The sequence below is a fragment of the Pituophis catenifer genome, unplaced genomic scaffold (assembly GCF_029215685.1).
Source record: "Pituophis catenifer annectens isolate HBS135680 unplaced genomic scaffold, rPitCat1.0.hap2 SCAF_3, whole genome shotgun sequence".
Taxonomy (NCBI): domain Eukaryota; kingdom Metazoa; phylum Chordata; class Lepidosauria; order Squamata; family Colubridae; genus Pituophis; species Pituophis catenifer.
The window spans coordinates 26560249-26575232 of NW_027256883.1; the positions used below are offsets into that span (position 1 = coordinate 26560249).

At 34.5% G+C, this 14984-nt stretch overlaps 1 protein-coding gene across 2 annotated transcripts in view; it reads right to left on the bottom strand.

Moving 5' to 3' along the window:
- VPS13B (vacuolar protein sorting 13 homolog B) overlaps positions 1-14984 on the bottom strand; it is a 316205-nt gene that overhangs the window by 224058 nt on the left and 77163 nt on the right. For both annotated transcript variants that reach the window (XM_070940432.1, XM_070940433.1), the window contains exon 19: positions 1676-1785. In XM_070940432.1, the coding sequence (XP_070796533.1) occupies positions 1676-1785 (110 nt within the window). The remainder of the gene's footprint in view (positions 1-1675; positions 1786-14984) is intronic.

Here is a 14984-nt window from a genome sequence, read left to right on the forward strand (position 1 = left end):
AATTATTTGTGATAACCTTTTCTCCAAAACGATCAAAGCTATATTTGACTATCTTCTGATTCTATTTTTTTTAATCCATGCTTATAGCTAAAATTAAGTTATAGGCAATGTTTAGCTAAATGTTTCTAAATGTTTCCTTTTTAAAAAATGTTTTTGTTAGTATCTTATTTGAAATCTTGTATTCATTTAAGTTTCAAGCAATGCTGCTTGTAAAATAAGTTGATTTAAATACTATCTTAAAGAATCCTAAAAACAATTAACAAGCAATTACAAAACAAAATCATTGTCAGATTAGACAAAACAAGAACAGGTTTTAAGATATTACATATGCATATGTATATATGTATACACATGCACACATGCACACACGCACCTGCACACACACTTTGTTTGACAGATATTGGGGCTATAGCAATTTATTTTCTTTCCATGAAAATGTTGTCAAATTGAACCTTTAAAAACTATATTCAAGAGCATATTACAAAAATAGACTGAATCCCACTGTCTTTGCACCTACAATTCAAAATATGAAATTATTTTACCTTCTTACAAATTTTATGCAATGTGTCATATGAACATTTTGTTCCAACTATGGAATATACTCATTAGCTGGACCTATTAGCTTTACAGGTAATTCTCAACTTTTGATCAGAATTGCAGTCAGAATTTTGGATGTTAAATGATATGGTAGTTAAGCAAATCATCACATAATGGGACCCTATTTTGAGACCGTTTTTACCCAGGGGTGAAATTCTCCCGGTTCGGACCGGATTGCCCGATCCGGTAGCGATGGCAGCTGGTGGTTCGGAGAACCAGTAGCAAAAATCCCTGTGCCCACCATGCTCAGCTGAATCGCATAATCATCAGAGGCTTTTTTTTTTAACTTTTAAAAGCATTTTTTCTACAACCTCTTCTGACAAAAAAATGCTTTTAAAAGTTAAAAAAAAAAAAGCCTCTGATGATCACGCGGCTCAGCTGGATCCTCAGAGGCTTTTCAAAGCATTTTTTCCTGCAACCTCTTGGCTGAAGAGATGGTAAAAAAAATGCTTTGAAAAGTCTCTGGCGATCCCAACTGAGTTGCCTGATCGTCAGAGAGGTTTTTCAAAGCATTTTTTAAAATGCCTCTCTGACGATCCCAGCTGAGTTGCCTGATTGGCAGAGAGGCATTTTTTAAAATGCCTCTCTAACTATCCCAGCTGAGTTGCCTGATCGCCAGAGGCTTTTCAAAGCATTAGAAAAAATGCTTTGAAAAGTTAAAAAAAAAAAAAGTTGGCCACGCCCACCCAGTCACATTACCCACCACCACCAAGCCACACCCACAGAACTGGTAGTAACACATTTTACATTTCACCCTTGGTTTTTACCATGGTCATTAGCGAATCACATGGAATTACACAGTTAAGAGAATCTGCAAATATTGAAAACAGGTTGGGAAAATCACAAATCTTGTGATGGCAAACATCATAAATGTGAATTAGGTGCCAGGTGCCTGAATTATGATCACATGATCATGTCAATGGTGCAATATGTTTCTACAATATGTTAAAAAAATATGTGATAATGTGAGCATCTAATTTCTCCTGATTTATCTGATTTTTAATGTTTCAATACTGTGCCTCGTGTTTGTACTGCATGTTGCCTTGGGACCATAAATAAATATGCAAAAATGTCCTACCTGCTGCATCAATCTGCTGCTCCGTTTCTGAGGTTGGTACATGAGCCAAGTATATAAAACTGGATCAATATTAACTGTTAATCCCTGCATGCTGGCCAAAAGCACTGCTCCTACATAAGAACAATTACAAAACAAAAGCAATGAGATTAACACATCAATGCTGAAAACATTTGGAATATCTAATGCTATGTTTAGAGATCAAGGCCAAACATTCTTTTGAATGCAGCCTGGTTGCAAAGCGAAGGAAACTATATTACATGCTCTCAAAGCAATCTTGCCTACACAATATCTGAAGTGATTGTTTATGTTTTCAAAATACATTAATGATCTAGACAAAGTGCTAATATAATATGAATCTAGAGGGGAGGGGAGGGGAGAGAAGGGAAGGGAATGCTACCCAAAGGTTTTACAAATGTATAAGCTGTTTCTGTCAGGTAATATTCAAACATAATAAAATAACAAATGGGATTAAGATCATCCTATTATTTTTTCACCATTTATTTTCCTGTATTTTTACTTGTTGATATTGAAGTTCCATGATGGAGGGGCTGGCACATTTTAATTTATTTTAAGTTTTCAAAAAAGAGTATTTTTAACTTATTTTGATTTTTTAAATTTTAAACTTTTTTTTATCTTAACCATTGCCCTACTTTTAAAGTTTTTGCAGATTTTGCAAGGATAAAATGGAAATAAAAACATTAAAAATAAGAATCATATAAATAGAAATGATTTTAAAGTTTATTTCAACTTCGCAAAGCTGAAATGAAAAGCCAAGGTTTGGCACATCTCAACAGTGAAGACTACCCTAGAGACTACTTCAGTAGTCTACTGAAGACTACTTCAATGAAGCCACTTCATTGCTTTTATCCATGAGTTATATAAAGTTTCTTCACTTAGCAACCTATGTGTTTCAAAATCCAAACAAATCTAAGAGCTATCATCTCTGTAATGCTGTACAGTGACCTGGAGAGTATTCAATCCTATGGAGACTTCTGCAATACCCTTTTATTGAACTAGATCTCTGCCAATCACAGTGAGCAGCAGAACTCAGTTTAGTAGAATATATTAAGATACAATAGATAATAAATTTCATTTTTATATTTTTGTAACTTTTTCAGAATTATATCTTTTTCAGAAAATTATTTTACAGCTTGAAAGAGAAATCCCTTTTTAAAACCAGTGATAGGATACAAATTCAGAATAGAATAATTGAGTTTAAACTATAGAAGTTGTTTCCAACATTGCTAAATCAGCAAATTTATTTTACTTAATCCTAGCTTTCAAAATATATAGTACTCAACAGAAAGACCCTCAGAAATGTTTGTGGAAATGTATATTAAAAGAGAAAAATATAAGTTCTAGATTTTAGTGACATAGTAGGTATAAAGGTAAAGGTTCCCCTCGCACATAGGTGCTAGTCATTCTCGACTCTAGGGGGCAGAGCTCATCTTTGTTTCAAAGATGAAGAGCCAGCGCTGTCCGAAGATGTCTCCATGGTCATATGGCCGGCATGACTAAATGATAAAGGCGCACAGAACGCTGTTACCTTCCCACCAAAGGTGGTCCCAATTTTTCTACTTGCATTTTTTATGTGCTTTTGAACTGCTAGGTTGGCAGAAGCTGGGACAAGTAATGGGAGCTCATCCCATTATGCGGCACTAGGGATTCGAACCACTGAACTGCTGACCTTTTGATTGACAAGCTCAGTATCTTAGCCACTGAGCCACCGCGTTCCCTATAATAGTAGGTATAAGTGTTTATATTTTCTACTATCTTATTGTTGTTTTGAGCAACAATATTTGTTATGACCTTAGGTTAAAAAATGCAGATACATGGTTTTGTGAACATCTCTAGTCATAGTTTCACATTCTTTCATATTGATATGATCTGGAAGAGGGGGCCATGGATAAAATACTAGTCACATTGCCAGGCTTTCTAATCAAGAAATCAAATTCTCAACACAAAACAACATTTTAAAAGGTCTATGCTGGAAGAAAAAAGACAAACCAAATGACTACTCAAAGATTTTCCTTCCTCACATAATACTTAAAACACTAAAACTCATCTACCATGCATCTTAAAAGTTGCTTGTTGATACTGAAGTATAAAGCTAAAGGATAATACTTTTTTTGGCACCATGTATTTTACAGTCTTTGCGTTTTAAGCTCAAAGTTCATAAATTAGATGAACTCTGGAGACTCAAATAAATTATTACTTTGAGTTTAATGATTTAGCAATCTCATAATAAATAAATATTGCGGGATTTCTGATTCAAACTGATGAAGTCTTGGCTCACAACACACCAGATTTAACTGTGATTGAAAAGAAGGAAAAATGGATAATTGATGGGGCAATACTAGGTGATAGCAGATTCAGAGAAGATCACAATTGGCCATAGTAGACCCCGTGGTTATCAGCACACTGAGTGCCATACCAAAAAATATTGGATGCCACTTAGAAAATCTGTGCATTGGCAAAAATTTCCATTGTGAACTAAAAAAGGCCACACTACTTGGATTCTCACAGTACAACATCCTAGGTTCTTGGAAAGAACTTGATGCAGATGAAAGCCAATACCAGCTAAAGAACTGGCAGCTGTGATTCCACATTTTTGTGTATATAATAATAATAATCATCCCTAGTGCTGCGTAACGGGGTGAGCTCCCGTTACTTGTCCCAGCTTCTGCCAACCTAGCAGTTCAAAAGCACATAAAAAATGCAAGTAGAAAAATAGGGACCATCTTTGGTGGGAAGGTAACAGCGTTCCATGCACCTTTGGCGTTTAGTCATGCCAACCACATGGCCACGGAGATGTCTTCGGACAGTGCTGGCTTTTCGGCTTTGAAACAGAGATGAGCACTGCCCCCTAGAATCAGGAATGACTAGCACATATATGCGAGGGGAACCTTTACCTTTACCTTAATAATAATTTATAGCTTTACTTACCTGTGATTCACATTCTGCAACAATGCCTCTAATATTATTAAACAATAACGTATGCCTATCCCAGGTCTTTGGGAAATATTCAATAGGACAAAAAATGCCAAATCCAGTCTAAACATCTGACTGACTGTGCAACCAACCATAATACATATTGATTAAAAAATTAGCTCCTAGCAGGAAAATTAAAAGTTGACTGGTATTTAATTATATTTAATTATAGGTAGCGCATGTGCAATAATGAACATATGTGGTCAATTTATAGTACTAATCTAACCATGCAACATCCTATGAAGAACTTTTTTTTTACATGATAGTATCGAAACAAATTTGTTCTACATGGAAGCATCCTAGTATCTAATGTATATTTACTATCAGACATTAAACTGAGACATTCAATCTTGTCTCATTTTCCTTTTTACAATAAAGGATATTGTTTTGATTTTTTTATCACCAAAATTTATTTTATTCATATATTATTAAGTTATCAAAGTATATTGTGATCATTTTCAGTTATAGTTTTAGCTGAAGATACAAAATATTGATACAATGGCCCAAAATAACACCCATGGATCTTTTTCACCTTGAAAGAATTATATCAAAACTGGTTCTCCAGGTTCAAATTTCTGTTTCCATACATGCTAATATTTAATTACGGGCACTCATATCTTACATTTAACTGTTGCAATTAATGGAAGCACATACATAGGAGTTGTTTAAATGCATACACATATGCTATTTTGTATTGCTGTCAAACAAAAAATACAGACATAGCAATTAGATTTTTTTATATATGAAATAAGTTTATTTTAAACCTCAGCAGGGAGCAGATTCCCCTTATGCACCTGCCCAAATCCAATGAAAAAGAGTTTTTTTTTCTTTACCAGCTCTGAGGGAAATAAACTGTTACATTATTGTAACAGAATAGCCTATTTCCTTATTGCTGTTAATTTTCCTCCAAAGATTACTCTCAAAGATTTCCTTGTAGAGATGGTAGTATCCCATATGTTTTAAATAAATATATGAATACATTACGAGCTTTGCTGCTCTTGGTGTTGGAGATAGCATTGGAAGCTGCAGTTCCTCTTGGAAGCAGAAAAGACACTGCTCCCTGCAGGAGGGTTAACAGCTGAATAAAACAAATTATTTTTGCTTGGGGCTGCAAAGGAAAGAAGAAGTTCCGAACCCTGTTGGAAAGGTTGGGGTCTACACACTTCAGCAGTTCAGGATCAACAACAGGAATAAACATTCAACTTTCGGCAGATTAATATTTTGTTTAAAATAAATGTTGGCAGGGTGAGTGAATAATAACATCAACAAAATATAGACTTTTAAGCTTCAGATAAAATATAAAAATTAAAGACGCGCCCAAGTTTTCAACACCACAGAATACGTGCATGCATAACAAACTATTTTTTCTGCTGAAGTGACCTGCAGCTGAAATGATTTAGAGGACAGAGCTGGAAATGAGAAACAGGAGAATAATATTTTTGCAGAATCCATGTGGATCAGACAATATAAAAACAATTATTATTGGGTATGAATGGGAATTTCCTTCCTCACATGAAGAATACTATTTGCAATAGTTATTTGGCAATATATTAGAAGAAACAATATATTTATTGCCTATAGTACACCTAAGAAGGGTAAGAGAACAATATCTTGGATGTCTGTCTTCATACTTCTCTTATGTTGTCCTGAAATCTTTTAAACTTCACACCACACCAATAATTGGTAAATATTCAAATCTATTTTATATTTTGGAAACCTAACTTTTAAAAAAACTTTCCTACACATCCAATATATATAAAGGTAAAGGTAAAGGTTCCCCTCGTTCCCGACTCTAGGGGGCGGTGCTCATCTCTGTTTCAAAGTCGAAAAGCCAGCACTGTCAGAAGACGTCTCCGTGGTCATGTGGCCGGCATGACTAAATGCCAAAGGTGCAAAGAATGCTGTTACCTTCCCACCAAAGATGGTCCCTATTTTTCTACTTGCATTTTTAGGTGCTTTCGAACTGCTAGGTTGGCAGAACCTGGGACAAGTAACCAGAGCTCACTCCGTTATGCAACACTAGGGATTCGAACCACTGAACTGCTGAGCTTTCAATCAACAAGCTCAGCATCTTAGCCACTGAGACATTGCTTCTCAGAATATTATATTATATTAATAAATATAATATAATAATAGATATTTAATTTATTAATTTATATATAATTAATTAATTAATTATAATAATTATAATTATATATTTATTTATTTATTATATTTATTTATTATTTAATGATATTTATTTATTATATTATATATATATATATATATATATATATATAATATTTATTAGGTATAATAAATATATTTATATTTATTTATTACATAACTTTATTATTTATTTATTTATTATAATAATAAATATAATAATATAATAATAGAATAGAATAGAATAGAATAGAATAGAATAGAATAGAATAGAATAGAATAGAATAGAATAGAATAGAATAGAATATAGAATATTATAGAATATTCTTTATTGGTCAAATGTGATTGGATACACAAGGAATTTGTCTCCAATGCGTAAGTTTTCAGTGTACATAGAAACAACAAAGTGATAAATCATAAGAATCAGTCATAAAACACAAGATACAAATAACAAACGGATAATTCATAACATACCAATAGGAGAAGGTAATAAGAAAGATGAGAATGATAATAGTAATACAGCCCTATTACATGGGTAAAATGATAAAGTTGCCCTACCAAATGGGTAAGTATAGCTGTATAGGTAAATAGCTGTATAGGTAAATGGGTACCTATTACATGGGTAAATATCTTTAGGCAAAAGACAGTGCTGTGGGAATTAGATATTTAGCAAAGTGATGGAATGGGGAAAAATCTATCTTTATGTCTAATTGTTTTAGCACGCCTATAAAGGCATTCTGAAAGGAGAAGTTGAAACAGTATATGGAAGGGTTATGGAAATTGAAGTTATTACAGTGAGTCTGTGCTGAATCAAAATTGTTAATATCTTAAACATTACTAAACGTATTTTCTCTCTTGGATTTCCACTGCTGTAAATATAAAAGAAAACCAATCAAAATTATTAGAAGCTCTACGTGCCACCTTGGCTCCTTCAACAGATAAATCTAAATCAGTTGGGCTAGTATTTAGCTATTGCCAATGAGATTCTGGGAGTTTCATTCTCAACACACCTGGAGGACACTGGATTATTGAAAACTGACTGAAGCAAACCCAGATTATCTCAAGATGAATTGTGTAATTCAGTTGACAGAACTAAGGAAAGCAACATAATGTGCCTAACATACACCCTGGATGGGAAGGCAAAACTTCATAGGTTTATAACCCTCTTATATGATAACAAATCAATTTCCCAAATCAAATCTACAAGATGTGTCAGTTAGCTGACAGAAAGCACTTCTCAGAAAATGGAATTGAAAGTGGCATATGTGTTCTTAGATTCATATCAGTATTTGGACTACGTATTGCTTAGAATGCAAACACAAAAAATGTGCTCTTAAGCATATAAGGGAATGTGTATGTAGGGGAGCTTCCATGTAACTCTTTAATCCAAGTGTGCTTTTTCCTAGGACCATGATGGCAAACCTATGGCATGGGTGCCACAGGTGGCACACGGAGCCATATCAGTGGTCACGCGAGTGTTATCATAGCTCGGCTCCAGCGCGCATGTGTGCGCCAGCCAGATGATTTTTGGGCCTTCCGGTCCCACCGGAAATTGGGAAATGGGCTGTTTCCGGCTTCCGGAGGGCCTCTGGATGGGTGGGGAAGGCTGTTTTTGCCCTCCCCAGGCTCTGGGGAGGGTAAAAAACGGGCCTACCAGGCCCACCTTGCCATCGTGTGTTAAAAGCAGGGGGGAATGGGGGAGCATGCGTGCATGCGCGGGGGCGGGCCGCATTGAATTATGGGTGTGGGCACGCACGTGGGCAACCTCCCCGTGCTCCCCCTGCTTTTGGCACACAACAGCAAAAAAGTTAGCCATCACTGTCCTAGGATTATGGAGCATCTGGGTGATACTAGGAAAAGGAACAGCTGCTTTGTGGAGTGGCCAACAGGAGCTATGTTTGTGCCCCTACATACGCCAAAGCACTATTTTGCTTTTGAATCCAAAGTGCTGGACAACCCTAGTATACATGTCACTGCATTTTATATAAAAACTGGAGGATAAGCAGATGTCTAAACAATGGAACAAATTTTGAACAGCAAAAATCCATCACCATTGAAGATCGTAAATGTAGAAACTACATACAAACTATTCTTCAAGTTAAGGAAAGTGGATGTTAAAGATTATAGGTCTGATATATTGCCCACACAATTGAGAAGGGAGATTTTGCTTGGGAGACACACACACAGTTTTATTTTGTTAAGGCCATAGTGCTGCTTCTATGTTTGCGCCTGATTACAAAGACAAGTTGCAGATTAACAGACTTTGAAATACATTTTGCTTTTCCCTTTGAGATGACATTTAGGAAGATTAAAGCAGCAAACTACTTATCCTTATGAAACAAACTAGAGTTGAGAAGGCAGAGTGTGTATAACTCTACACTTGTACTTGTAAACATCCTTTCCACACACAGCCCTCTGGGACAATCAGATAATTCAGTGAATTAACTACTTGGAATGAAAAAAGAATGCCATTAACTTGGCATATAGCTCTTCTAACTGATTAAAACTAAGTGAAAGCTTTTCTTCCCCATTCCCGTTTTTGAAATGCAGGAGCAAATATAATGTCATTAATATTTGTATTTCCTACAATGTACATTCTATTTAAAGACCATCCAATTTAAGCCTACAAATCAATCCAGTGAATTCCAAGAAATACTGGAAATTGTTCAATTTATGTTTCTCATTCAGATAATTTCAATAACCGTCAGCACTTTTCTTTTATAGATGCAGCTTCAAATATTCCTGAATATAAAAATAGTTGGATTTTAGAATTACAAAAGTTTAAAAAGCCATATTTAAATTAGCTTCAGATATCAGGAAAATAATACTGAACCTGTTGAATGACAAAGCTATATAAATATTATATTTAAACCTGTTTTTGAAAATACACCTTGACCCAGGGTTTACTAAACTTCTCAGAAAAGAAAGATGACAGGACTATTCAAGGGGATAAAGGAAGCAATTTTCAGGGACCAATTTTACCAGATTAAATTTGATTATGCTTTTCAAAATGCATGCACATACACACACTGAAGAAAACAAGCATGTTTTTAAATAGCCATAATAATTGTATATTAGTGGGAGACATAAGTATTATTTGATTCAATTATGCCTTGGTTGTGCAGCTATACTATGTCACTCTCCTATATTGTCTCAAAAACTTGGTCCACTCTGCCCAGGTACCACGGATGGAGGGTAACAGGATTTATAATTCCAAAATATCTGGAGAGTGTCTGCGGAGGGCTGCTATACAACAAGAATCTTTTGCTGTTCAAAATCCAGGCAAGATTTGTAAAATTCCTTAACTTTAAAAATTGTTGCAACTGTTTGTTTTTCAAGAAGTTTTCTTTGGACAAATGTATTGGGGTGAGGAGGGAAGGTAGGTCCCCTATCAGATATAGAGTAATCTTCAATTGTGATATAAATTTTCCCAAATCCTTTTGGAAATAGGAAACAAATAGTTGGGACTTTCCCTTTTTTAGAAATATAAATTCCAGACTTGAAATCAAAATGGTTTTCATCCCAGGCAAAACAAACAATTATGGAATATTCCTCATTGTGTCCATATGGGGGCAGTACAGTTTAAGAAAAATAGTATACTATACAACAGTGGCCTTAATTATTTGTTCAAAAGGTCTTTCTTGAATATTTTGAATGAATAAAACATATACAGTTATTAATCAGAAAGAAACAAATGTAAAACCTTCAGGTTATAGCTTTCTGAACAGCATTCTTTTAAAATGCAACTGAAGAGTCATATTTAAGACCACCCAGTGTTCAGTTATGTTTCTGGAATATGTAGAATTTTCCTCTCTATATTGGCAGTTTTACATCTCAGTTTCTAAGACTGAAGTTTTCTCTCAGTCTCGATAATATCCTGATGTAGTATGTTTCTGCTTTTTTCCACATTTTTGTTAAGCAATTCACAACTTCTAAAAGAAACCACCTAAAAGCATATTAAAGCATTTTTTTAAACTTCATCATTTTTTCCTATCTTCAATGTAACCAAAATTGGTCACGGAAATCTATAATCTCACATGTCCATGTCTTACCTAAATATTATTTTGAACTACCTAGTGGATCCCAATATATCAAAACTGATCAAGTGAATATAGTTCTCAATCAAAACAATCCAATCAATGTTTCAAATATTTCAAATCAGGCTGACCAGATGTCCGTTAACAAGTAGAACAGAATATAATATAAAATATAAAATATTTTGCACTGAGATACACACATACACACATGCACGCGAAATGGTCTGGCAATCAGAATATGGGTATAAAAGAAGGAAACAATCTTGAAATATACTAAAGCTACATTACATAATCCTGTAATCCTGAACATGCGAAGCTACACTAACATAAACATGATGGCATTTCTTGGGATAAAAATATCCAATGATCAAATTTATTTGAGCCCGGAAAGTTCAAATTTCTCCACTCAAGGGAAGGAGAAGGGAAGAAGTAAAGAACTAGAACTCATCTACACAAATTAGTAAAAAACAATTGAGCCAAAAATCTTGGCTCCTTTACAAGAAAAAAATGGGAACGATTTTTGCTCTGATTCACAGAAGCATATTGTGATGAAATCACCACCTTACTTGGCCAAAGCTGACATGGATTTCTAGAACAGAGAAAGAAAGGGCCTTTCTGTGTCAGGTTGTTAGCTCAAAGAACATACACAGAGCTGAAGAGGGTTAAATCTATGGAGCATATCTGTTGATTAAGCTCATAGCTATCACACCAGCTGACTACCAGAAGGAACTGTAGAGCTCACTGCAGATGGAAGTAGATTAAAGACTGAAAAGAGATCAGTTTTCCTCATAATTTGGAACTAATAAGGAGTTTCCTCTATGGCAGATGGATTTTCTCTGCCTGGTGGAGTAGGACCTTAACAGTTGCAGTTAAATACCTGGTATAGTCACAGAAAGAGAAAGCTGACAATTATCTCTTCTGCAATCGTGATACAACGTACTTAGAACAAAACAGCTAATAAAAATAACTCTAATATTTCCATTTCAAAGCAATTAGAAACTATTATTGCAAACTTTTATTTAATTTGTTAAAATTATAAATTGCAGAAAGTCATTTACCTATATATCATAAGTCTTTTGAACTGTCATTTTCAAGGAGACGAAACATAAATGAAGCATAAATGTGTATGCTTATTCTTAAGTAAGATATTTTGGGGGGAAAAACTCCTGAACTGAACTGACGATTCAGTTTTTTGCATTTATTGATAATAGTCCTGGGAAGTAATTTTTTCTTCCTGAAAATTTCCACTGTCCTGTTCAACTGCTGTGTCTTACAAATTTCTAGCTGTGTAAGAAAAAAAGTTGGGCCACATCTGCTGCTCTACCCAGCTACCTCTGCTTAACTTTAGAACTGCAGGAAGACCTCCCTTATTGACTGCCTTGTTTAACAACCATTCAAATTTATGATGGTTTCAAAAAACAGCTTCATGACCAATTCTTATATTTAAGACTGTTGCAATGTCGCATGGTCATGTGATTATCATTCAGGAATTTTGCAACTGGCTTGTGACAAGCAGACTTAATAGAGAACATTAAAGTAAAATCATAAATTATAGTCACATTATATTTTGCTTAACAACTGAAGCAGAAGTGAGGCTGTAAGTTTGTCTTGGTCACATAATTTTCCATTTAACAATGCTTAGTGATGGAGTTGCCAGTCCCAACTTTAATCACAAAACAAGGGCTAGTAAGAGACACTATTCCTGTACAGAACCCTAAGATATTTGACAATTACAAATCCAATTAAGAAATAAAATTATTTGTTCAGAAGTGAAAATACGCCTCTGCATTTTATATATTGTTACATTATATTAATAATACAATGCCTTTTTAGTCAAACATTCCATTAAGTTAAATTAAACTCATTGCCAAGTAAAGAAATGGAGGATTTTTTTTTCTTTTTAAAAACTATTTCTAAGCAGAGTTCTTCAAAATTTTATACCAAGGAAACACTAATAAGTTCAAGTCACTGTCTGTAAATCTAACAGAAATTTGGTCTCCTTGAAATATACAAAGTTACATTGGTTACTGGATGTAATACTAATATGATTAAGTTTCTTGAGAAATTCTAATCCCCAGACGTCTTCAAGAGATTTTAAGAAAACAAAGATATCATTCAAAGGTATTCATAAATGGAGCACCAAGACACTCCTTTGAAGTTATTACTTAAGTAAAATGCATAGAGAGTAAAAATGTTTATATATCGTTACATACACAGGAATTAAAGGTTCAATTAAAATAGTCCATAAAATCAATTAGATATTGCTAAAGTATCTTACTTCATTGATTGTTGCTTACTTCACCAAAAAAAACTCTCCCTCCAAGCCAAAACCACTTGATTTTACAATTTTCAACATCCACAGCCCTATGGTATTTCAGAGGTTGGGCAACAGCCAAAGAACATACTTCCCACTGCTTTCTCTGCAGCTTCTGTGTAAACATGTTCCTCCTCTAATATGACCTTTTGTCTCTTCACCCAACCACAATTCACTACTACACTCTATTCAGCATCTATGCAAAACATCCTTGGCTGGTTTTGTGAGGCTCAACCACAAACATTTCCTTTATTTATTGTATCAAAGGCAGATGGTAAGTCAATAAATGCTGCATAATAAGCATTTTGTGGGTCTGTTCATTGATTTGTGAATCAGATATTGTAAAGTGAAACACTGATCTATAGTACTGTGCCCCTTTCTGAAGCCTGCCTGTTCTTCTGCTATAATCTGCCTAGTGTCTGCCCAATCAATCAATCTGTTTAAAAGATACCTTATATACAGTTTATACACTATGTCAATGGGACTTATTGGGAGAAAATTAGTGGCGATTGAGGAGTTTCCATTTTTAAATATTGGAATTGCTACACTGTCTTTCCAAGCTACCACAATTTTTCCAGTGGCATTGATGTAATTCAACAAAGAGGCAAGCACAGGAGCCCGTCAATCAGGAACTGCCTTAAAAATGTCTGGTGATTCCATATCCCTCTCCTGGGGCTTTGCCAGCTATCTGTTGTGAAATTATTCTTTTCACTTCTGCAGCAGTTAGCGAGAGCCATTTCAGTCATTAATATTTTAATAAATCTGTACCCAGTAACTTTTGGTTTGATATTCTAATATCATCAAATTTATTTTTAAAATAAGCTATCCAAACTCCAGGTGAAATCTGTGCTTATATTATTACTTTTATTTCTCTCTGGTCTTGGAAATTAGTTCCCAGAATTTTGTATCTTTATTTTGCAAACATGACAATTTTCATTCTTGCCACTAACTTTTATAATAATCTTGTTTGCTCTTCCTTATCAGTGCTTGACATTTTCAGAATTTATCTTCATTACATTTACCCTGTCAAATGATTTTTCTTTCTTAATTTATCTGACTAGACCAGCCAGTGCATTTCTTTCATGTCTACATTCATGGTTAAACCACAACATTTTAGTTTCATTCATTTTCTTTTGCATGGTTTACACATCAGAGGTTTAAAATTGCCAACCACATCCTCATATATAATATCTTGAATTTTCTGGTTTTTGAATAAGTGTAATCCTCTGCTGTAGCATTGGTGGACTTCACAACACAGATCTTACAGCTTTAGCCAAAGGGGAGAACCCTCCCACATACAATACTACTATATACTACAAAGCTTCAATACTGCTCTATGGTCATCCTGATTATTTTTTGGACCACACCAAGTTTTGCTGGAGAAAACTAAATCAAAATAAGAATTCTTCTTTATTCTTATTTCTTATTTTCTTAGAATTCTTCTAATTCTTCTTGTTAACATTTTGTTAACATATTTGTAATATGTAATAAAGGACCACTTGGTATAATGAACAATTTTTAATTGAAACATACTTGAAAATGCATTTTTACCACAACTCACCATCCTTAGCATCCTTTAACAATCTCAGCTTAGTCTAAACTTTAACTTTTTTTACATCATCCATACAATCTGTTTCCGTTTGCTCTTCCTTGGTGAACTGTTTTCCTTATCATCTTCTAGATATGTCATTTTGAAATTATCTTTTTTCAGGTCTTCACTAAGCTTTAAGTGGAGCTACATTAGATTAGATTAGCCTGGCTAGATGGCTCAGTGGCTAAGACGCTGAGCTTGTCGATCAGAAAGGTCAGCAGTTCAACGGTT